The 25,599-nt window shown below is 47.2% G+C and overlaps 1 protein-coding gene across 5 annotated transcripts in view; it reads right to left on the reverse strand.

Annotated features, from left to right (window-relative positions):
• AGK (acylglycerol kinase) overlaps positions 1-19,431 on the reverse strand; it is a 70,411-nt gene extending 50,980 nt beyond the window's left edge. For 2 of the 5 annotated variants that reach the window (XM_081146703.1, XM_081146698.1), the window contains exons 1-2: positions 19,345-19,431; positions 14,783-14,897 (exon numbers count right to left, since the gene is read on the reverse strand). In XM_081146703.1, coding sequence (XP_081002829.1) covers positions 14,783-14,883 — 101 coding nt within the window. In that variant the 5' untranslated portion in view covers positions 14,884-14,897; positions 19,345-19,431. Of the gene's footprint in view, positions 1-14,782; positions 14,898-15,096; positions 15,118-18,900; positions 19,225-19,344 lie in introns of those variants that run through there. The other 3 variants (XM_081146700.1, XM_081146699.1, XM_081146701.1) reach the window with 3 other exon arrangements.
• Positions 19,432-25,599: the final 6,168 nt, after the last annotated feature.

Below are 25,599 nucleotides of genomic sequence, written 5' to 3' on the forward strand. Positions count from 1 at the left end.
CCCCGTCCGCCCTTAAGTAACAGGAGGCCAAACACACACCACCCACGCCTCCCACCACACACACTGACTGTCCCGGCTTTCTTCCCTGACCACGACTGTCTTGACCCATGGACTGGCTGATTCACCATCTCCTCTTCCACGGCACCGACTCCGGGGGTAGAAGGTACTCAGTAAATGCCTGTTTAATAAATAAGTGGCAAGTGTCTGAACAGGAGACAGACTCACTGCGCTCAGACAGACAGGCTTTGTCCTGTGGGAAAAACCAAAGGGTATTCTTTGTGTGAGCATTTGGCATTCTGGGACCCGGAGACTGGACGGGATGGTCCTTCAGTGTGATTACCCCCAAAAATCTTACAACAGTCATGGGAGTGTTACTAGAGCAAGAGGACCCAAGGGTGTGTGTGTGGGGGGGGGTGTTTGGGGAGAGGGAAATGGAACTAAGGACCCTCTAAAAAGGCTAAGTGAAGAACCAGTGGCTGACGCTGGTCATCAGAGAAATCCCAGTGCTCATGGGTCAAGAATCTGAATGTGAGCTAAAGACCGTTACAAAAAAAACCAAGAGGCGAAAAGGCACTGTATATAAATTCCAACCCGTGTTTTTTCCTCTTTCCACTACACCATGCTGTCTCCGGGGAGAACAGAGGTTAAACACAATTTAGAAGAGGTGCTACGAGATGCAGTCATATCAGAAAGGGTCCCTGAAGACCTGCTCAGTCCTCAAATGCAGGTTTTCTTTGACAGAGAGAAATTAGAAGCTTCTGGATTATAAAACGAAAAGTCTGCTGATGTCACCCAGCTTGAGGCTGTAAAAGCACACGACCGTGCCGCTGCCACAGGAAATGAGATGTTCTCATTTATGCTAAGCTATAAATGTTTTATTTATTACTTTAGAACTGCAAAATATGATAAGTTGTTATTTCAGTAACAACTTCACATGGAGAGGAAAATCACATTGACCCAACTTATTTCCCTAAAAACAGTATTTCCCACTATAGTCCGGAGGCGAACTGGACAGTATTTCCCACCAGTCTGTCCCGTGGTGGACGCAAACACAGTTTTTGCTTTACACAAATCACATTTCAAGTTTCGATGTTTATTGCAACTACCCCAACTTGTCCGAGCTTCCCAGAATAATGCATCATTCCATGGCCAGGGGCAGTGTCCACTGGTTGCCCATGTCACAGTGGGGATGGGGGGGGGCGGGGGGGGAGGAAAGGGAGCCAAGATGAACATGAGCCTCAGCGAAGGGGCTCTCGTGTGCAGAGGGGAGAGCTTCTTCAAGCTACACATCGCCCCCACCTCCCACACGCCGGAGCCCTCGCCCACACAGATAATGGTTTTGGCGGTGAGCCTCTGCATTCGTGGGAAAATGCTGACCGTGTCTGCCCGAGAGAAAGACGTGCGACCACAGAAGGAATCGCCACCTGCTAATGAGGAAGTCTTGATCTGCTGGACCTGGAGAGTGTCGGCGAGGACAGGAGAAAACGGGTGGTGTGAGAGGTCGGGAACTAAGAGAACAGTGAAAGTGTTCACGATTTTTATAAGGATTGTAGGGCCTCCTGGTCTGGTCTTTCCACCACCCAAAGGGTGACAGCATCTCTTCCCGTTCTCCAGGCCTCCCCATCACGTGCCACCTGCTACTTACGAATGTGCATCTTCTTACCTGTCCCAAGCACAGTGAGATGGAGAACTTCCCTAATGCCATGAAAGTACAAAGGGTCAGAGGAAAATCCTACTGATCTATATAGTAAGAGGTGACCGTCTTCATTTCAATACCCCTTAGAGTGCAGGAGAGAGGAGAGAACATAGGAGCCCACACCTCTGTTGCTGATGGTGAAAGTTTAGGAAAAGAAAAGGAAAGAGAACAGTGTCTACCGGCAAATGCAAAGGACAGCGCAAGGTGCTGCTTCCTTCTCGGCGAGCGAAAGGTACACCACACTGTGCCCAGGAATTCTGTCAGTGGTGCCTCTGGATGGATCTCTTTAGAGGCAATGCAAAAATCAACATTTTAAAAAATAATAATAATAATATAAAGCAAGCCAAGAGCATTTTCCCAAGACTGAATTTGCTAAATTACAAGGGAGGGAGGGAGTCAATCATGCCCATCGTTATCAAGAATGAATGACTCAGCACTGAAGTGAAAAACCAAGTGAAAAGAGCCCTGAGGAATGAGCCATTACAGAAGGAGCTGCAGCATCTCGTGTCTCAGTACAGTCAAGGCTCCCAGAGGGCCTTTGCCAAAGCACGTTTTACCCCGTTTAATACATAAGATTTGTGCTTTACCCCAGATGTATAAATGTACTCACTTTTTAACCACAGCTTCCTGAATATTTACAGCAACTTTCAGGGCCCCGTCCCTGTGTTTACTATCTTTGTTTATTTCCTTGTCAAAGTAGCAAAGCCTTACAGCAGCCAGGCAAACAAAATGCCTGTATCAAAGGTACCCAAGCCCAAGTTCTATTTCCCAGAAACCTAAAATGTTAAGGTTAGAAGAGTCCTTAGAAATGATCTAGTCCTATGTTTTCAATCTCCCCCCACACACCCTGATTCCCATCAACCAGATAACATAACAATACCCCATTAGACAAAGTTCATTACATCAGTGATTCTCATTTGGGCAAAGACACACACACACACACACACAGCACAACACACGAAGTTCCCACCCGAGTCCCTAAGCCCAGTGATTCTGGTACATTCAGTGAAGCAGGGTTCTGTTCAACCATTTCCTTTGTGCACCTGGAAAATAATTAACCTATGTCTGAGAAAACTAACCCTACTCTTTATTCACTAATTCAAGAGCCAGACTTACGAGCCAGACTCAGTTTCCCCTCGTAAGAAAGCCCCATCTACGATAATAGCTAATAATACAATAATAGCTACAGTGAAGCTCCAATTTGTCTTTCCTTTCTTATCCTCTGGAACACAGAAATCCAAAACCCACCGTCTTCCAATCTTATTAGTTCCCAGCCATTTTAGTCAATATAGGGTGGGGCAAAGGAGATTTACAGTTGTTGGTGTGGAAAATAATATGATAATAAATAATACAAGAATAAACTCCGTGTTTCACACACTCACAACTGTACACCTACCTTGCCCACCCTGTACTTACAGGCACTTCAACAGAATGAGGCCCTAATTGTCGAGATTTCACGCACCTCCTAATTTCTTGGGCTTTCTCTACATAATGTGTTCCCCCTCCAGTCCAGGAAATCACTTAATGAAAATGGTGTCCCCTCACATAACTCGGCTCATCATTTTGGGCTGTTCTGTAAAACATCAGCGAAAGAGATGGCAATGGATTCTGCAGGTTATTTGCTCATTCCACTGAGGAAAACGGCAGTGGAGGAGGCCTGCGCCTTCCCATCTCCCTCCTCTCGTCTCGTCTCAGAACACGTAATTATTCCATCTCACCCTCTTATTCTAGCCTCAGCTTCCCGCAAAGTATCAACGTCTGTTCCTACTCCAGCACCTAACAGTCAGGAGCCAAGTGAGCTGGCGGGCTCCGGGGACGTGGCCGCTGGCTGCTGCGCTGACGCTCGAGTCCAGACTGCGCTGCCACTAAAGGGCATGGTTCTTGGAGCTACTACCACCAGCCACTTTTCCAGTGACTTCTACCCCCACATAATTCTCGAAGGTATTCTGGTGACATCCTTCTATGGTTCATTACTTCTACTTCCTGCCCTTCTTTCCATCTGTTCATTCTCACCCAGCACCGCAATTTAAACATTCTATGCCAGACACATTTCTTCCCCTTACTGTATAACGTTAACTTTACGAGGCAATCAAAACACTAGTTCTTTGTTTATTGACCGTTATACATTTGCATATACAACTACAAACAAATATACATTGAGTGTCAATTATACACAACACAAGGTGCTCAAACCTATAGAGATTATGACAGCTATTCAAGAAGACAAGCTGTCTCCCACCCAACAAGCTGTTCTGTATAAACAGTGTGGATAAAGTACAGATCTGGACAACTTCTGACCTATAAACTCAAGTTATCTTGTCAGTATCTGTGCTGTTGCACGACATGAAATATTTGAGATGTCAGTTACTACCTAGAGAGGGGTTAGTTTTAGCATCAGCTGTGATCATTCTGTCTGCAGTGCTGGGAACAGCTAAAACCACTAATATAAATATCACTAAAATTATGTAAAATCAACAAAACAAACTATAGCTTAAATATACCTCCTGCTCCTCCATCTCAGCCCCCTCAATAAACATAAGGAAAAAACAAAATAAATAATACAGTTTTTTAAATTTATTTTCTAAGTAATCTGACAAGAGTTGACAGGAAAGAAAATATAATAAAATTTCACTGCACTCAAAAAAAAAGTTCCCCGATTCCCAATCAAATCTGAGCTGATAGGCATATTATTTAATTGCCCATAAATGAGCCTCTTTAAATAGCACCTATTAATACCCCGAATTTCAGCATCCACTTGTGCACAAAGTGAGAGAAAGACATGAACCTTGAAACATCTAAAAAGTAAAACATACTGCTTTCTTAAAATTGCAACAAAATCAGAAATGAAGAGAAGCCGAGAGGGGGAGAAGCCCTCGCTACCCTCTGCCGTGGCTGAACCAGCCAGGGCCCGGACCCCTGGCTGCCAAGTCAGGGGCTTCTCCACTGATGTCAAGTAAAATATCTGCTCTGCCAGAAATCCCAGAGATACTGACAAACGAAGCACAAGACATTACTGAAGCCATGATCTGGATCAAAAGAAAAAATACATGTCAAGTGTGACTCATGCATAATTTCCCCCTGGAATCGAACATTTCCCCCTGGGTAGCTTGTCAGGGTCTCAAACTCAACAGATCAGAAACGGATGTAATAATGTCTCCTTAAACCAACTCTCCGGGCAACTTTCCTCTTTCTGTGTAGCCAATCCTAGTCCTGAGCCAAAAAATGATCTTCCTACCTTCCTCTCCTTCACCCAGCACCCACTCAGTCACCCAGTAATACTAACGACTAGCATTTATCGAGAACTAACAATGAGCCAGGCCCAGCACCAGGCCCTTGGCATGCATCATCTCACTCAATCCTCACAACTAACCTGCTAAACAGACCTTATCATCGTCACTACCTCAAAGGAAACTGAGGCGCCAAGGTTACGTTAAGTAACTAGTTGTTAAGGTCACATAGCCAGTAACTAGTAAAACTGAAGCCCAACAGAAGTCTATCTCCCCGTAGTGCCCGTGCTCAGGTGTCATTCATACCAGCACCACCTCACACCTGCCCATTTATTTTTCCTACTCTGAATGCCACCACTCTGGTTCTGGCCTTTCTCGCCTCATGTGTCAACTACAGACGCCCTCTCAACCTTTACACTTTCTACTGAAAACAAAACAAAACACACAGCTCTCTAACGAAGTCAAATTCTTCGCCAATCTCTAAAGATACACTCTGATTTCCATTTCCTGCCTATGCTCAAGTCATTAACATCACCGAGAGCACTGTCCTAGTCGCTCTGCAAGGCCCGATTCAAATGACACCTTTGTTAGCACACTTGCTCTGATGAGGAGGGAAAAGCCAAGAGAAGGGAAAAAGAAGTGCTCTATCAGATGGGTGCTTTCTGTGTGCCAGGCGCCTGAGGAAACCTGCATGACCACCCAGGGAGGCGGACACTGCTGTGCTCTCCAGCTTATGGACAGAGGACCGACGCACAGGGAGGTTAAGGAACTTATCCTGGGGGGCACAGCTGGTGAGTGTGAAGTTGAATTCATATCCATACACGCAGTTGCTCCTCTTCTTCACCGTCTCGCTCTAGTGAACTCTCAGGAGCCGCCCTTAACTTTCTAGAGGGGGGATCAGGAAGACCCCATCTGAATCCACAGCTCAACTCAACGTCCCCAAAAGCAGGACCTACCAGAAACGTGTATTTCCTGATGTGACTCAGCAAGAAATCCACATGTGCCTCTGAAGCGTTCAGGCCAAACAACAAAACCTGGATCTAATTATGCATCCAGAGCTCTGCTCCTCAAATTGCAGTGTGCACTCAAATCCCTGGGGCTCCGGTTAAAGCAGATTCTGACTCAGCAGGTGTAGGTGGGGCCAGAGACTCTGCATTTCTAAGAAGTCCCCAGGAATTACCTGCACTGCTGGACCACCACCCATGCTTAGAGTGGCAAAGCCTAGAATCTGGACCTAATCCCCAGCTTACAAGGCAGAGAAAAAGACAGAGGAACAGATTAAACAACTCATGGCCAGGACTAGAATGAGGGGAGTGAGGCACTCGCCCCAGGTGTAAAATTCCAGGGAGCGCCAAAAAACATAGTAATGGAGACAAATGCTTTAATACAAAATTTTAAAAATTAAAATGAATGCAGAAAAGCCCCATGAGGCACACAGTATTACAGTTTTAAATACGACCAGTATAACCGATTTTTCTTTTTGTCTCATACTCCAATATGGCTGCACAGCACTGAACACTGTGAGTTACCTGCCAAATGCGGAGCATGAAAATTCTACAGGGCCATGGAGGCCTGCCTGGTTTCTAAAACAAATCAGTCCTATAAAAAGAGGGGGGAGGGGCAGGTGATAGCTTATGAGACTTAAGAGACAGACACCAAATGCAATGTATAAAACTTCTTTTGATATTGATGGGAACAGAGGTGTAAAACAGAGAATCGGGTGACAACAGGGGAAATACAAATAGATTGACTATTAGGTGATAAGAGAGATTGTTAATTCTGTAAGGTTCATGCCAATGGCATTGTGATTTTTAAAAGCCCTTACTTATTAAAGATAGGAAACAAAGTAATTATGGGCGAAATGATATGAGACAGAATATCTGGGATATTCCAGGAAAAAAGTAGAGAGATAACAAGATTAGTAAAATATTGATATCCGCTGAAGCTGGGTGATGGCACCTGGGGATTCATTATACTGTTCTCTCTAATTTGTATATTTAAAATTTCCATAATAAAAAAAGGAATTAATCTTTTTTTCCTTAGGCACCGCTTCCATTGACTTTGAACCACTGGAACAGCACTCAGCACAGTGTCTTATCTGTATGGAACAAAAGTAGCAGCTCTTTTTAATACGGGCCAGGAGCTGAAGTGATCACATTTAAGTGTCTAGATAATGTAGTGAGTTATTGTGTGATGACTAACGGTGAAGTTTAGCAGCTGAAATAACTTGCCCAAAGTCCCACATCTAGCAGGGGACAAGGGGAAGGCTGCAGCCCAGACAGGACTGACGGGGAGCCCAGGTTTGAAGCAGGACATTATAACATCTGTCTGACGCCACACAGGGCTATGGCATAAGCAGCCTCAGCTCCCAGTTCCTCATTTCTCCATGGTACCTACACACAGAGCCATTCCAAGAGGCTAAGGTGAGGACCACCTGGTTTTGAATTGTGGCTCTAACACTTACTCGCTGTGTGACCTTGGGCAGATGGCTTAATCTTGCTGTCCCTCAGCATGTTCATCTGTAAAGGGCTATTAATCTCACACTGCTAGGAGATTAATAACCATCTTATAAAGTTGTTAGGAAGATCAAATGAGTTAATAAATGTACAGTGCTTAGAATCATGTGTCACACACGGCGAGCACTGATTAAGTGTTAGCTATTATTGTCATTATTATTACTAAGTCCTCAATAAAACTGAATGACACTGAACCCACCCCTCTGGCAAATTCATAACCATTTATTTTTACGTCTTCTAAGCACCTGTGACCACAAAACCTGAAAGGTGAGCTCCCACCAATGTTTACGAAAGCCAATGCATAGTAATCAAGATTCATGTTCCTATGTTCACAGGGAAATGAAAACTCCTATGTTAGTAAAAACCTAGGGACACTGGGCCCAGGACCAACCCTACAGTATCACATTTGCGTTGCAAGTTTAATATCAAGGCATTTATGCTGTTTATAGGATTTAAATATCTCCAAGAAAGTACCAGGAATTCCTACTAAGCTGAGAGGCTAGATGCTCCGCAGAAATAAGCAGGAGGGAGCCCTGGGTCAAGGCCAAGGTCGGGGCAGAATCAGCACCAGCAGCACCAAAACAAAGGAATAAGCTGAGAAGTAGGAGCCAGAGCTAAGCAGGAGCAGAGCCACTGCTAACTGCTGAGCCAAGAGGGTTAGCTGAGGAGTTGTGTGCACCCAGGCTCGCCAGCCAAAATCACAGGGAAGAGACCAGAGTCAGAACGAGAGAGGACAAGGTGTCCAATGAACTACGAGCTCAAGTCAGACATGTGACGTTCCAGATGGGGCTTGCTGGTTTCAACCATTACGCCCAGTCTCCTTTGTGGTTATATTCTGTCATCTTAAAACTGTCATTTCCCAAGCTGTCTTGCTACAGAAGGTGAAATAAACAGCTCAGATCTCATTGGACCACCTGGCAGCGCCCGTCTTCCCTCCCCCGGGCTGTCTCTTCTGTCACTCACTGCCCCGTTACCAGCATTAACGCATTCTGACTCCCCAAGTGCTCAGCGTGTGTTTCATCACATTGACCCATGATCACGAGCATTCACGGAGCCCTGGGATCTTTCAGGCACTGCACCAAGAGCTCTACAGTCTCCCCACCTGATCCTTCAGGGATCTGCAGGTAACTGCTGGCATGATGGACTGAACCACCCGGACACGGTCTCCCCAGGGGACCCAGAAGGCTGGGAGCGAGCAGCTGACAAGGGATGAGCAAGACGCAAATTCTCTTTCTTCGCAGCACACGGGGCCGCTTCCTCCTCTTCACTTGCTCTTACCAAGTGCAGAGAGCAGTCGGGCTTCTCCCCTCGGCCCCGCAAGCTGCCGTGGGGGGTAGTTATTCAGAGGGAAAACCAGCCTGGGTGTTTTCCCTGGACACTCAGAGGAAGGGAGAAGAAGGGGCGGGATTCCCAATGAAGAAAACTCACAAATATCGTAACAGTGGACAAAAGCCTACAAATAAATAATATCTGTGCCTAAAGACAAATGAAAAACAGCAACTAAAAAAGGGATGTATAAAAGTAAATCAATACATGCACTTTCCCCACATCTGTTGGAAAAAACTTTTTCCATTAAAAGCAAAGTTTACTCTATTACTCCGTGTTCATTATTAAAATCTTAAAAGCAACATTAAAATACAAGCAATTATTATTATTGCTATGTAATTCCTATATCAGGAGATACTACTTTCCTTTCAAAGGACAGAAAACAGTCAAATACATATGATAAAATAATGTGCTTGCTATTTAAGATGGTAAATGTAAAATACTATGTTCACTAATCTTTGAAATCAAGATCGAGGAACTTAAAGTTCTATATGTATAAAATAAGAATTATTATATGATTATCTTCTAGACTACTACTCAGCAATAGAAAGGAACTAATGAACTACAGATAAATGCAGCAACACGCTGAACCTCAAAGCCAGTGTGCTGAGGGAAAGGGTCTTACAAAAGGACACGAAGAAAAAACACGGAGTGACAGCAACGTTGTCTTGTGGGAATCTCCGTCACACAGGTGTATGCAGCTGACAAAACTCAGCAAATGTGCACTTCAGGTTTGTGTATGTCACTGTAAATTTTATAGGAAGGGAAACAAACACTACAAGCAGATACTGAACTCTAGCTGCTGACACGCAAGTTCAAGTATTTAGGTGGAAATACACCGATGTCTACAAATTATTTTGAAATGCATCAAAAAGTAAGATTGCGGAAGGGATGCAAAGATCGATAACTACGTGATAAAGAAGATACAATAAAATCTAGAACCCAAATAGCATAGAGGCAGGTGTTTATTGTAAAATTCTTTCAGCTCTGCTGTGGATTGAACATTTTCATAGAATATAGGAAAAATATGCTCGTCTGTATATTACCAACAGGTAAGGGCGCTAAAAAAGGGGAAAAAAGTAAAAGGCAGAGGGGAAGGGAAAGACACTAAGTAAAAAGGAGAACAATTAGAAGGGGATTTGGACAAAAATATAAATTAAAACATACCCAGAGCCCTGGCTGGTTTTTCTCCATGGTTAGGGCATCAGCCCAGAGAGCAAAGGGTCTCAGGTTCAATTCCTGATCAAGGGCACGTACCTCGGCTGCAGGTTCGACCCCCAGCCCATGGGAGAGTGCCTCTCTCACATCGATGTCTCCCTCTCCCTCTCCCCTCCCTTCCACTCTCTCTAAAAAATCAATGGAAAAAATATCCTCAGGTGAGGGTTAAAAATATATATATATACAGAAAACTGAGGGCATGGAGAAAAAACCAAAAACACTCAGGCGGCTTTGCAATGAGTGTCGTGGGCCCTGGGTGATGTGTCCAGTGTCACCAATAATCTACACTAAACGCTAATAAATGTGTTCTGTCTATCTCATCAAGGAGCTTTACTCCACCTGAGCAGTTAAAAATGCAGCAGGAACATGACACAACAGCACAATTCTGATAAAGTTACACAAAAGGCATTTAAAAGGTGATGCCATCAATAAATAGAGCACAATTTGTATACTGAAGTGAGCATTGCTCTCCAAAGTTGTCACAAGCAAAGGAATTATGTGAGATTTAGAGCATGATTAACCCGGGTCCAAATCCCGATGCCGTGAATAAGTAGCCATGTGACTTGAGACAAGTTCCTAATTCCTCTGAACCTCAATTCCCCTATCTGTGACACGGAAATATTATTACCTCTCTCACAGGGCGATTCTGAGGATTAAATGAGACCATATACATGGAAATGACTAGGCCAGCACGAGTTACAAAGTAATTCTTCATTAGATATTGTTTTTCTTTCCTCCTGTTCTAATAATGCCATCATTGCCTAGCATAGTTTTGTGACACAATTTTTGAGTTACTGGCCAGATGACGAAGAGTGGTCCAGGTGGAAGGAAGAGCATATGCAAAGGCAGAGACAGGGACGACAGGAAATAGGCCTCTTTTAAGGACTGCTGGGACACAGAGTCGAGTTTAGAGGTGATGGGGGGAGGGCAAGAGGGGGTCAGAAAGACAGGAGAGGGAGACAGGGACATAATCAGGAAGGACCTTTCATCCATGCTAAGGAACTGAGTCTTTGTCTTCTAGGCACTGGAGAGCCATTTGCGGGCTGTCAGTGGAAGAGTGACAGGGTCAGATTTCTCCTTTGGAAAGAATATTCTGATGGTTGACTGCACTGTGCCACTCCAGGGACACTGTTAACACAGAATGTCACCAGAAGCAAGACATGGACTAGAAAAATACGACGACTCCAAAATCTAAATACCACACCTGAAAACACTAGTGTGGTTACGGTGTCCTAAGAAGTATGTAGAGCGAGAATGGAACCTGGGGACACCAATATTTACTTAAGGGACAGGCAGGGCAAGAAGACACCCTAAAAGAGGATATGGCCAAAGGGAACCAAATGTGGCAGATATGGATTGAAAAGTATCCACTGAGGCCTAGCCGGGTGGCTCAGTTGGTTGGAGCGTCATCCTGTGCACCAAAAGGTTGCAGGTTTGGTTCCCAGTCAGGTCACATACCAAGCTTGTGGGTTCTATCCCCAGTGGGGGCGCGTATGGGAGGCAACTGATCAATGTTTCTCTCTCACATAGATGTTCCCCTCTCTCTCTCTCTCCACCCCCCACCCCTTCCTCTCTGTAAAATCAATAAAAAAAATATACCCTCTACTAAGGATTTAAGAAAAAAAAGAATGAATGAAAAGTATCCATTGAATTGAATAACTGACCTTGTCAACAGCAGGTTCAATCAAATGATGGGACAGAAACCAAATTATACTAAGCGTATTCTAAAGTGGAGACAGAGGCTGCAAGTGTGAGAATGGTGTAAACTGAAGAGAGACAGGGCAGTAAATAAACGGGGATACACGGTTGAGAGATGACTCGTTTGAACAAGGAAGAGTCTGACAAATGGGGGACAGGAAGTAGGAGACAAGATTAAAGACCATAAGATGCCATAGCTCACCCATTAGGATGGCACTATCAAAAAAACAGAAAATAATTAGTGTTGGTGAGGATGTGGAATAACTGTAGCCCTTGTGCAGTTGGGATATAAAATGGGACAGCAGATATGGAAAATAGTATGAAGGTTCCTCAAAAACATTAAAAACACGCCTAACATATGATCCAGCAATCCCACTTCTGAGCATATACCCAAAGGAATTGAAAACAAGACCTCAAAGACACAGCAGCATACCCTGCCCAGTTCACTGTATTAGCATCATTCACAATAGCCACGAGGTGGAAGCAGCCCCAATATCCATCAGCAGGTGAACGGGTAGAGGAAATGTGGTATATACGTATAACAAATACTCTTCAGCCTTAAAAAAGAAGGAAACCCTGCCATGTGCCACAACCTGGATGAACCTTAAGGACATTATGCTAAATAAAATAAGCCAGTCACAAAAGACAAATACCACGTGACTTCATTTATACGAGGAATCTAAAGCAGTCAAACTAACAGAAACAGAAAGTAGGAAGGTGGGTGCCAGGGGCTGGGGGGCAGGAAACGGGGAGTTGTTCAGTGGGTAGAGAGTTTCAGTTTTGCAAGATGAAAAAGTTCTGGAGATCTAGTGCGTAACAATGCGAATGTACTTGATCCCACTGAACTGTGTACTTAAACAATGATTAAGATGTTAAATTTTATCCATGATACCAAACCTAGATTTAATACCTGATCTAACTGCAGTTTCAGCCTCTCCCAGGAACGTAATCAACCAGTCTGGAAGTTTCTGGTCAAGAACCAGTCATCTGTCACACGGTCCTCTCCAGCCGACAGAGATAGAAGAGGCGGGATTAAGCCTTCCCATTCTCTTCCCACAAAAAAAATCCTGGACCAAGAAGAGCCCTTCCTTTTGTTCATAGCTCCCTCACCCCACCCTTCCTCCCATGGAAATCCTTTCATTTTACACAACCCCTCAGTGCGCCCTTCTAGTTGTTGGATGGGATGCTGTCTGATTCATGAATCTCTGAATGAAGCCAATTAGATCTTCAAATTTACTTGGCTGAAATTTGTTTTTTTTTTTAAACAGAGTCTTTCCCTGAGGACTCAAGTATAGTTAGAAAAGGGAGGAAAAGGCAAACATCATGCTTCACCCTCCATTTGTTAAAACCTCTCCTCCGCCCTTTTTTTATATATTACCAATTTTAAGCTTCTTGGGTCTGATCTTTATATACCAGCTAATGGCATTCAAGTGCTCAGTGCTGAGGATACTTAGAAAGGGGGGGAATGTTACATCTTCTCTACAGCTGCAAGAAACGAGACGCGTTGCTGCATAAAATTATCCCTGCCGGTGGTGAGCTGAGAACGTTCACAGCGTCAGTACGAGTCTCCTTTCTAATGGGGAGACTTCATTACAAAGCCTAGTTGCTCTGTCTTCAGTCTGACAAGCAGTCATTGAAGGCACCTGGATTGCAGAGAGAATTGCTATCTAAGATGTAGCCCTTAATCCCCCAAAAGCCTGTTAAGTGATTGGCTCTCTTAATAGCCTGTGTCATTTTTATGCAAAAACTCTATTTATTTAAATCTTATTACCATATTAAATCAGAGAGGAGCTCAGGCACCTTCTCCTCCCTCCAAGCCGGAAGGCTAATAAAACCCCAGACTCTGTTGAATTCCTTATTCAAACAAAAGGTTTGAAAGTCTTTGTCTCATTCAAATTAATCGAGGCTAAAATGACAGATAAGGAAAGTCACAGGGGTTGGAGGAAGCAGATTCAGTAGGTGTCCAGCAACCAGGGTGATAACAGATCAGAGGCTACAGTAAGAAACTGAAGGAGGAAAACCCCAAGGAGACCTAAGTTCCAGTCCCTGTCTACTATTAACTTGGCAGGTGACTTCCCTCTCTCCAGTCTGGGCTTCGGTTTCTTCCCCTTCCCATCTCGCTGAGACAGGCCAGTAAGCCAGAACAAGCGGAATAGGGAAACTGAGGCAGATAACTAAACAAACTGGCCGAGCAACTTACAGAACAAGTCACCTCCTTACAGATAACTTCTAGGCCTCGGTTGTATTTCAGCTCCAGACCCAGAAAAGTAGCAAAACCAAATGGGTGATACCAGGACTAATGACCCCCTGCCCTGACATTTACCAGTCGGTGACCTGGAGGAGCACACCTAAAATAATTGGTGAATATTCTGCTGAAACCCACTCCTGAGACCTCCCCTAAGATTCCCGCCTGCAAGAAAGAGATAAAGCCTCAAGACAAAGAACCCAGCCCGTGCTCTCTCTCTGGGGAGCACACCCCACCCTGCCATTCCCTTTCCCTTTTTCTTCCCCCTCTTCTTCCCCCACAGGCACGCATCTCCTAAACCCTAAAGGACCCCCCAACACTTGCAACCACGGGAGCAATGGGCAGCAGCTCATACCAGGCTAACCCCTGAAACTGATCCCAAGGCCCCCTTTTCTCTGACTTCCCAGAGAGCTAGGGCAGCCCAGCCTGGGCTCTCCTGTTGCCTTTTCTCTGCTAAGCCCTTTCTAGTTTTACTGTCCCAGCTTTAATAAATGTTCCCTCATAGTCATCTGGACTCGTGCTGTGAATTTTTCCTGCATGAAGTCAAGGAATTTTTCTGCACTATCAGCTGGCCCTAGGCAGACCCGCTCAGGGCCAGCTCCCCTTCCCAGTAACATCATGACTATAATCTATATCCTCTGCAGCTGAATCAGTGTTAGCAGCTACGCATAGTTCCATTTTATAGAACTCCTTACAAGAAGCCTTTGCCTTTGTGGTTTCAATACCTATTTTTCTTTCTATACCGCAGTGTTTCATAGAGACAAGCACAGCTGAACAAGGTTCTAACCTCAGGCCCTTTTGGACAATTTGCAGTGGGAGGTGATGGTGGGGTGGGAGGGGGCTCTCAGATATTTACCAGTGTTTCTCATACAGCCAATGGCCTCCCCATGTCAGCAGGCAGATTCCAGCCGTAGTTTTCTTCCAATGATTTCGAAGTGTTTTGAAGAACACAGGCATCTTCTAGAGATTTGCTAGGTTACAGAAGAGACAGAAAAAGAAAAAATACACACGTGATTATCCAAGGGCAGCATGCAGAGTCCCTGCGACTGTCTTCCATTCGTTCACCCTCTCCATGTCCCGCCCCTCGCCCTTTCCCTTTTCCTCCACTGGCCTCTTCCCATCTTCTCCCTTCTAGTCTCATAGTCTTCATCTTCTCACCTGCCCACCCACCTTTTTAAATTTCTTTCTTCACTTCTTTCCACCTAAAGGACACCATTTCCTTCTCGGATCCCTTTTACATCATCGCATTAGGAGGCAGGAGGGGCAGGAAGCGAAGGGAATTCTAAGCTTCCCGTTTTTCCTTCCTGCTTACAGTCACCACATAAGCAGATTTGTCGGTCTATTATATGTACCAAAAAGACTCGACGTCAAATCAGTAATGTAAAGAGCTTACTCAAAACAGAAAACACTAGACTCTCAAGAGGCGAGTGAGCAGAGATCACAGAAAAGTCAATGAAGAGGAAATGCACATGGCTATGTAAAAATGTTCAACTTCCTGAATATCCAAGACATGCAAATTGCAAAGGACTATCGCTAGTCATCTAGAAAATCAACGAACTTTTTAAAATGCTCACATTCACTGATGAGAAAATGAAATGAGACAGACACCCTCAAACACTCCCACAGGAAAGGTAAAATCAGCCCAACTTCACTAAAAAACAACGGGACAGCACACACACTTATTGTGTGTTTCCTTCACTGCACTTACCACTTGATGATCCTCACATGCGTTTGCAAATTTATTAGCTCATCCCACTGGATGTAAGCTCCATGAGAGGAAGCACTGGGACTGTTCTGGTCACTTCTCTGTCCCCAGTGCTTAAATAAGATCTGGCACAGAATATCCTTGTAATGAGTAACTGCTGAATGTGATGGGGTTCAGGACCCGTTACCCCTAAGTATGTCACCTTGACATAGTATTTTAAGCTGAAGCAGTCTGAGAAAACGGGGAGAAGGGGACAGTCACTCTGACCTCCTCCCCCACCTCACCTACTGGCCTGAAACAGGTCGAAAAACCCACCTGTGAGAGGTGCCCTCTCTACCTAGAGGAGAGAAGCACCCTTCTCACCCAAGGCAAAGGGACGCCAAGAAGAATGCTAACAAGCAGCCCCTGCTAAGTTTCAGATTTAGGACGGTTACCCCTTATGTGATCAGACCCTTCCACTCTTCAGCAAACCCAGCACAAAATACTCAGGTGTGTTTGTTTGTGTCTTCAGTTCCTCTCGAAGGTTACCATGCCACTAAAGCTTATATTAAATAAACGTGCATGCTTTTCTCTTGTTAACCTGTCCTTGTCAGGTTCATTTCCAGACCCAGCCCCGGACCCTAAGAGGGCCAAGGGGAACTCTGTCATCTCTACAGCAAATTTTTCTTCTCTAAGGATTTTTGCTGATGTGGAAAAAACTCAAAAGACAATGTTAAGTAAAATCAGCAGGCCACAAAGCTGTATATAATTGGTATTATCCCAATTATGTCCAAACACAAATATAAATGGAAACAATGCCAGTAGAAATAAACACACAAAAATGTAAGTAGCTCCCTCCTGGTTGTGGGCTAATGGGTGGCATTTATTTTATTTATTAAACTGCAATGTATTTTCCAAAATGAATATAAATAACTTCCTAAACAGATAAATATTTAAACAGAATTTTTTTATGACTATGTGTGCATGTGGTAAATAAACCAAGAAAAAAATATCTGCTTTCACTGAAAATTCTAGTTCTTTTATGACTCCCTATAATCACGAAGACTCGCTTCTTAACCTAACTTTAATCAGGCTCCTCTGAGCTTTCTGCTGGAGGAGGTCCAACCTTGGGCTTAGTCCTGTCCTAACAGAATCCAGTGTGAGCAAGAATCCTGGAAAGTTAGTTTAGCAAAAAAACAAACAAAACCCCACCCTTGGAATCTGACCACCCTGGCCTGACTGTAGCGAGAATTCTGTTGAGTCATTCTAACAAAAGTCCCCCTTACCCCTGATATTCTAAGTAATTTTTCACTTACTGACTTCCACCTGCTTCTTGGCTACTAAGCCCCACCAGTCCCGAGCTGAGCCAGGGTTGAGTCCAATCTCCCTCCCCTAGGCCAAGACGCCCATGGCAATGGTCTCCACGTCCACGGAGAAGCCTCTCCCCTGCCCCTTGAATAAAGTCTGCCTCACCATTCTTTAACAAGGGTACTAAAGAATGTTTTTAACGCCACCATCGGTTAAAATTTCTCCCAAGGCAAGAAACATCCTCATCACCAGCAACAATGAGACCAGTGCCAGAAAGCACAGCTTCCCGGGAATTGAGTACAGAAGATTATGTCCAGGCCAGTAGATAATGGAAACCAAAGCACATCTGATGATAGACTGGAGGTGACACAGTGGTGCCCACCAGTCAGGGAAGTCTTCCCAGAAGGTGTGACAGTCACATGGAGCCTTGAGGAAAGAGGAGTTAAAGAGACTGATGTGTATAAAGGCATAAGATACCGAAGTGTGTCCAGGAAAACACAAGTAGGTAGTCAGGTATAGATAAAGACCAGGGTAAATATGGGAGAGCACCTGAACAAGGCCTCTCCAACGCTAATGTAAAAGTGGCTAAAACGCTGAGAACTTGTGTAAAATGCAGATCCTTCAGCAACACCCTTGAGATTCTGATTTGCTCTGGTTGGGCTGTCATTGTCATTTTTAACAAGTACACCCGAGTTTCTGACGGTGGTCAGCACTACACCACTCCCTAAGAAACGGTGGTTGGGAGATAGGGAGGGGAAGTTCGGTAAAGATCAGGAAGGACCTTGAATCTAAGCTAGGGACTTTGGATATTATGTTGAAGATAATGGAAACCTTGAAGGAACTTAAGCAAGTGACTGATGATTATATTTGAACTGTAGAAAGATCACTTTGGGGCAGAATAGAAAATATTCTGGGTTAAGCTGAGCTTGAGACTAAAGAGAGCCAGGAAGTCATTACCATAACCTCTAGTCACCAAAAGGAAGGAAGGAGCAATGGAGATGGAGATAGAGGACGGATTTGGGAGATTTTTATAAAACAGAATTTGGCAGCACTTGGTGATCAATTGATTGTAAGTGGTGAGAGAGGAAGAGCCAAGCCAGGTTTGTACGTGGGTGACTGACTGGATGATGATTTCAGTCATTGGATTCAGAGTGTAGGTTTGTCGAGAAAGGTAGCGTTTGCACTTGAGGACATACTAAGTTTGAGATGCCCGTAAGGCATCCAAGTAGAAACGATCAGTGACGGTCTGGATTTAGCAGATTGAAGCTGGGAAAATTGTTGGGTAGAAGATACAGATTTGGGACTCTGGGCTATGAAGGAGGTCAAGTTTGAGTGCAGATAAAATCACTGGAGGGTAAGGAGGAAGATGAATGCCAATAAGTCCAAGGACAATCTAAGAGTCCCTATGTCTGTTTAAACGCCATGCATGACCCAGTGAATAATTCGTATATTATAAAAACAGAGGAAACATACAGGCCACCCAGTATTGCAAAGAGTGCTGGTTCAAGGGTCCTGAGGCCCGGATTCCAGTCCCCGCTTCCTCGCTTAGGGGCAGTGAGAGCCTGGGTAAGTCATTTAGCCTCTGTCCTCATTAATAAAATACGGACATACCCCCCCCCCGTCCTGATGAACTCAGGCTGCAAGGATCGCACCTGACAGGGCTGTGAATGCACCTTCCTCTTTAGTAAAAACGAGGCTGCACCAGGGGCTCTGATGAACGCATCAGGCCTCAGGAGGGCGGCCGACAGGGCTGAGTGGCCTGGGCACACTTTCCTGCAAGCACCCACGCTGCCGTCCTCGCGGGCACTGCGCCGGCTGACCAGGGGCGCCCCTTCCAAGTGCCCACGGAATGCCTCCTGCCTCTCGGGGGAAGGCTCAGTTCTCTGTGTTCTGACAAAATCTCTCGCCTGAAAAGCAGGGGTTTGGATTTTTTTTTTTTCCTCCCGAAGACTCTCCAAAATCTAATGGAACTGACCCCTCACCTGAAAGGGGGGCGGGGTCCCCACTAACCGTGCACCCCCGCGGGCAGGTAGTGTCAGTGCTCCTCTAGCCACCAGAGCCCAGCCACGCACCTGGAATGAATGAGCCCATCCCTCCGCCTGAAACTACTCGCCCCGTTTTGCAAAGGGCTTCCGCTGACGCCCAAGGGGAGCAAGTGAGTTCGGGTCACACAGGTTTAGCGACAGCGCTGGGACCAGACCCAGGCCAGCCGCCTCCCCCGGTGACCACAGGGACCCCGCCGTCCGCGCCGAGTCAGCCCCCGACGCCGGCGCTGGGCCCTCGCGGCGCCGCCCGCACCCGCGGCCCCGACGCCGGGTCCCCACGGCCGGGCGCGGCTCCCGCGACTCGGCTCCGCGTCCCGGGCCCCCGCTCGCGCCCGGTCCCCGCGCTCGGTCCTCGCGCCGCGCGCCGCGCGCCGTACTCACCGCGGCCGGTCGCTCAGCGCCCTCCTTCCGCGTGCTCCCGCAACACCCCTCCGCCCGGTTCAGGGAAACCGCCGCCGCCGCCCAAGGTTCCGCCCAAGGTTCCGCCCCCGGCTGCTGACGTCGGGGCGGGTGCGATGTGCAGGGGCCGCCACCTGGGGGCTGCCTTCGTTTCCGCTCACTCCTTTATTCATCCATCGTGCCATCCATCCATCCGTCCATCCGTCCATCCATCCATCCATCCACCCATCCATCCATCCATCCTCCCATCCCCCCCTCGCTCAACAATATTTTATGGAAAGCCCACCAAGGCAAACACTATCCTATGACCTGGGATTGCATCAGAAAACAACTCGGCGAACAGGGCAATTTTAGAGCCATACGGGCAACAAAGAAAATGAAACGGGCAATATACAGGGAGCGGGGTGGGGAGAACTATCTTAAATTAGGCAGAGTCAGGCCTCTCTGAGGAGGGGTAACTAACCTGAGACCTGAAAGCTCAGAAGGAGCAGGTCAAACAAAGATCCAGGGGCCCCAGGGGCCCTGGGGAGGGAACAGCGGGTGCAGAACTCTCAAGCCTCAGGCAGTTTGGCAGGTGGGAGGTGGGAGGTGGGAGGTGGGGGTGGCCGAGGTCGGGGAGACCAGGGGTGAGGGGTAGCCAAGCGGCGGGTGGCGGGGAGGAGCGCCCGGGGGCTGCAGGGGGGCGGCCCGGCCTCCGCTTTAAGTCTCCCAGGTCCCAGCACAGAGAGCGGGTTCCAGGGCCCGAGGGCGCCGCGGCCACACCAGCCTGCATTCGGATGCCCGGCGCCCCGCCCCCGCGGGGCCGGAGACCAGCCAGGCCGCCGGGCTCCCTCCCTCCCTCGGCCCCCAGCCCAGCTGTCAGCGCAGCATCTGCTAGGCGCTGCGCCCCGCCGGGCACCGGTGCGCTCGGGGCCCGCCCCAGGGAGCCACCCCGTCTCCCCGTTTCCAGGCCGCACCCCCGCCCCGGCCCTTCCTCTCGCGCACGTGCAGATGCTGAGCCCTGAACGCTGCGCTTCACAGGGGGACGCCCCCCGACGCCCCCACCCCCCACACACGTGTGGATGCTGAGCCCTGAACGCTGCGCTTCACAGGGGGACGCCCCCCGACGCCCCCACCCCCCACACACGTGCTGGGCTGAGCCCTGAACGCTGCGCTTCACAGAGGGACGCCCCCGACGCCCCCACCCCCCACACACGTGCTGGGCTGAGCCCTGAACGCTGCGCTTCACAGGGGGACGCCCCCCGACGCCCCCACCCCCCACACACACGTGCTGATGCTGAGCACCGAACACTGCGCTTCACAGGGGGACGCCCCCCGACGCCCCCACCCCACCCCCCACACGTGTGGATGCTGAGCACCGAACACTGCGCTTCACAGGGGGACGCCCCCCGACGCCCCCACCCCCCACACACGTGTGGATGCTGAGCACCGAACACTGCGCTTCACAGGGGGACGCCCCCCGACGCCCCCACCCCCCACACACGTGTGGATGCTGAGCACCGAACACTGCGCTTCACAGGGGGACGCCCCCCCACACCCCCACCCCCCACACACGTGTGGATGCTGAGCACCGAACACTGCGCTTCACAGGGGGACGCCCCCCGACGCCCCCACCCCACCCCCTACACGTGTGGATGCTGAGCACCGAACACTGCGCTTCACAGGGGGACGCCCCCCGACGCCCCCACCCCACCCCCCACACGTGTGGATGCTGAGCCCTGAACGCTGCGCTTCACAGGGGGACGCCCCCCGACGCCCCCACCCCCCACACACGTGTGGATGCTGAGCACCGAACACTGCGCTTCACAGGGGGACGCCCCCCGACGCCCCCACCCCCCACACACGTGTGGATGCTGAGCACCGAACACTGCGCTTCACAGAGGGACGCCCCCCCACACCCCCACCCCCCACACACGTGTGGATGCTGAGCCCTGAACGCTGTGCTTCACAGGGGGACGCCCCCCGACGCCCCCACCCCCCCCACACACGTGTGGATGCTGAGCCCTGAACACTGCGCTTCACAAGGGGACGCCCCCCGAACACCCCCTACACACACACACAGATGTCCATCTTAATCCCTGGAACGTGTGACTACTTTACAGGTGTGATTAAGTTAAAGATTTTTTTAAAAAAAAATTAAATATGTTTTTATTGATATCAGAGAGAGGAAAGGAGCGGGAGAGAGAGTCATTGAAGGCTGCCTCCTGCGCGCCCCCTGCTGGGGATCAGCCCGCACCCCTGCACGGGCCCTGACCCGAGTCCAACCGCGATCTCCTGGCTCTGAACTGGGTGCTTTGAGACGGAAAGTTTGACATATTCAAGTGGGCCCAGAGTAACCACAGGCCTCTTTATAAGGAGACCAGAGACGAGAGAGAGCGAGAGGAGAGAGAGAGATAGACCAAAAGGGAGGAAGAAAAAGAAAGAAAAATAATGGTACCCTGCTGGCCCTGAAGATGAAGAAAGGAGCCACAAACCCACAAACCCACAAACCAAGGCGTGGGGCGGGCTCTGGGGCGGTGAAATGTGTATTGGTTGTGGTGATGCTTGCACCACTCCATGAATATACTAAAAACCACTGAATTAGGAACTTTAAATGGGAAAATTGTATGGTATGTGAATCATAGCTCCATAAAGCTGTTTAAAAGGGAGAGAGGCCCAGCCCCACGTGGCTCAGGGGTTGAGCATCGACCTAGGATCCAGCTGATCGGGGTTTGATTCCCCATCAGGGCACTTGCCCGGGTTGCGGGCTTGATCCCCAGTGGGGGGCCTGCAGGAGGCAGCTGATCAATGATTCTCTCATCACTGATATTTCTATCTCTCTCTCTCTCCCTCTCCCTTCCTCTCTCTGAAATCAATAAAGATATATTAAAAAAAAGAAAAAAAGAGAGATGGTCACACGTTTTCCTTAGATTGGATCACAGGTGTACATAATACCTGAAACTGCTACAACCATGGTTCAGCCGTGAAGGGAGTCAGCCGGGGGTAAAGCCAAGTCGCAGGGGATGGGAGGGAAGAGAGGAGAAGCACCTGGGTCTTTGATGACATCATTGAGCCAAATGGTCCTTCTATGCCCAGAGCTTGCTCAAACTCTAGGCATCCTATTATGTGAAATAATGAAATCCCTTACTGTTAAGCCAGTCAGGGTCAGGGATTCCTCATCCTTGAAGTCAAGAGCACTGACTTGATAAACTATCCACAGGCTATTGACGGGGAGGAGACACAGGGAGGACAGTGTTTTTAAAAAGATGTGGCTTTAAGGGGACAAAAAAACAGGTAAAAATTGATGGCAGAAAGGAGCTCCAGGAATTGACATCACTGGTGTGCTTAAACTTCTCTTGTTCCTAAAATCATCCTCCGACTAGTTCCCTGGACCTGTGCCACGCTCATAGTCTACAGGTTCATTAACAATAAAACAGAGTCCAAGGTTCAGAAAAAGTGACATAACACTCATCTCACCGTAAGTAGCCTTATATGTAGCATCTCAAATGGATTCTGCTGGTGGGAGGAGATCCTCCCCAGGCAGAACTTCTATCACGGAAAATTATCTACAAATCCTTTTAACATTCATTTTGGTTTATCTGCTTATCCTATGCACACAGATACTTCTTTAGACCGCTTTGTTTTTCTTGAAGACAGAATATGAAATGGTGTTCTTCTGGTATTTATGCTTCAAAATCTCTTCCGTAATGTAACCTTTAATATCCACTGCATCTACTACGACCAGATTGGAAACATGTAAATGAGACCTTTCCAGAAACCACTGGGTCCTGGGAGAGGGAATGTCTGCTATAGTATAACATGGGATCTTACAAGAACCCTCTGTCATGCCCATTCTCACGCATGATCTATATGGGCTCTGCCTTTTCCTGAATGTCACTTCTTCTGTTAATGTGTCTCCTTGCCATCCTTTGCCACCTCCTCCTGCTGATGACATCTGGGCCCTGGCTGGCACTTTCGAACTGCCTGTTTAATATAGGAGTGAAAAGGGGCAAAGGTGGGCACACGGTGATTGCACCAAGCAAAGTCTCCAGTGTTGTTTTGCAAAATCCGTTCTGCCAGAGTAACCCAATTTCTAAGTATTCTGGAACAAGAAGGGGGGAATTCTGTCGATGACAAATTTAAGTAGCTTTTTTAAGACTTTATTTTATTTTATTTTTTAAATATGCTTTACTGATTTCGGAGAGAGGGAGGGAGAGGGAGAGATAGAAACATCGATGAGAGAGAGACATTGATCGGCTGCCTCCTGCACGCCCCCTACTGGGGATTGAGCAGCAACCGGGCATGTGCCCTGACTGGGAATCGAACCCGTGACCTCCTGGTGCATGGGACAATGCTCCACCACTGAGCCACACAGGCCAGGCTTAAGACCTTATTTTTTAGAGCAGTTTTAGGTTTATAACAAACTGATAAGAAAGTAGAGGTTTCCCATCTATCCCCCTGCCCCTATACTTGCATAGCCCTCCCATTATCAGTACCACTCACCAGATTCTCCCCCCCCTCCCCCCCAAGGGGAGCCTTCATCCACACATTATAATCACCCCAAATCCATAGATAACCTTAGGATTCACTCTTGGTCTTATACATTCTATGGGTTTAGACAAACCCATATCTAATGACATATACCCATTTTTATAATATCATACAAAGTAATTACAGTGCCCTAAAAGTCCTCTGTGCTCCACCTGTTTCTCTCTCCTCGCCCCATCATGGCAACCACTGATTTTTTGATTTTTTTATTGTCTCCAAAGCTTCGCCTTTTCCAGAATGCCTCATAATTAGAATCATACAGTACACGGCCTTTTCACATTGGCTTGTTTCCCTTTGCAATATGCATTTAAGGTCCTTCCATGGCTTTTCATGGCTCCATAGCTCATTTTTTCGGTGAACACCAAATAAACACCCCATTGTTTGCATGTACCACAGTTTATCCATTCACCTGCTGGCGGACATCTCGGTTGTTGTCAAGTTTTGGTAATTGCTAACTAAGCTACTATGTGCAAATTTTTGTGTGGACATAGGTTTTCAACTCCTTTGGGTAAATATCAAAAAGCGTGATGGCTGGATCTTATGGTAAGGGTATGTTCAGTTTCTTAAGAAACCACTGGACTGTCTTCCAAAGTGGCTGCACGATTTTGCATTCCCACCGGCAGTGAATGAGGGTCCCTGTCACCCCACTTCCTCACCAGCATTTGGTGTGGTCACTGTTCCAGACGTTGGCCATTCTAATAGGTGTGTAGTGGTATCTCGTGTTTTAATTTGCATTTCCTGATGGCATATTTTCATATGCTTATTTGCCAACTGTGTGTCTTTCTCTTTTCTTTTTTTCATGAGGTGTCTGTTAAGGTTTTTGGCCCATTTTCTAATCAGGTTGTTTGCTTTCTTACCATGGAGTGTTAGAAATTCTTCATATATTTTGGATCGCAGTCCCTTAGTTTATGTTGTTTTCGCAAATATTTCCTCCCAGTTTGTTGCTTGTCTTCTAATTCCCTTGACACTGTCTTTCACAAAGCAGAAGTTTTTCATTTTAATGAAGGCCAGTTTATCAATTTTTCTTTCATGGATCGTGTCTGGTGTTGTATCTAAAAAGGCATCGCTCTACCCAAGGTGACCTAGGTTTCCTCCTACGCTGTCTTCTAGGAGTTTTACATTTTACACTTAGGTCTGTGATCCATTTTGAGTTCATTTTTGTGACGAGCGTAAGGTCTGTGTCTAGATTCATTCCTTTGCAGGTGACTGTCCAGTTGCCCCAGCACCATTGTGATGTCTTTGCTCCTTTGTCAATAATCAGTTGACTATATTTTGGGGGGAGGTTGTCAATTTCTGGGCTTTCTATTTTGTTCCATTGGTCTCTTGTCTCTTCCTTCGCCAAACACCACACGCTCTTTGTTGCTGTACCTTTAGAGTAGGTCTTGAAATCAGGTAGCATCAGGCTCCAACTTCCCTCTCCTTCAATACCGCGTTGGCTAGTCTGGGTCTTCTGTCTCTCCGTACACACTTCAGCATCGATATCCATCACCCAGCTTGCTGGGATTCCCAGGGGGATTGCATGTAGATCAAGTTGGGGAGAACCATCATCTTGACAATACTGAGTCTTCTTATCCAGAACATAGAATATCTCTCCATTTATCTAGCTCCTTTGTCATCCAATTCATCAGACAGGCAAACTGTAAGAGAGTTCATAGGAACCAGGAACCCAGAGATCAAAGGCAAGAGCCTCAAGGCGGGTGCAGGCTGGCT

The sequence above is a fragment of the Miniopterus schreibersii genome (assembly GCF_964146895.1).
Source record: "Miniopterus schreibersii genome assembly, chromosome: 9".
In the NCBI taxonomy this organism is placed as follows: Eukaryota; Metazoa; Chordata; class Mammalia; order Chiroptera; family Miniopteridae; genus Miniopterus; species Miniopterus schreibersii.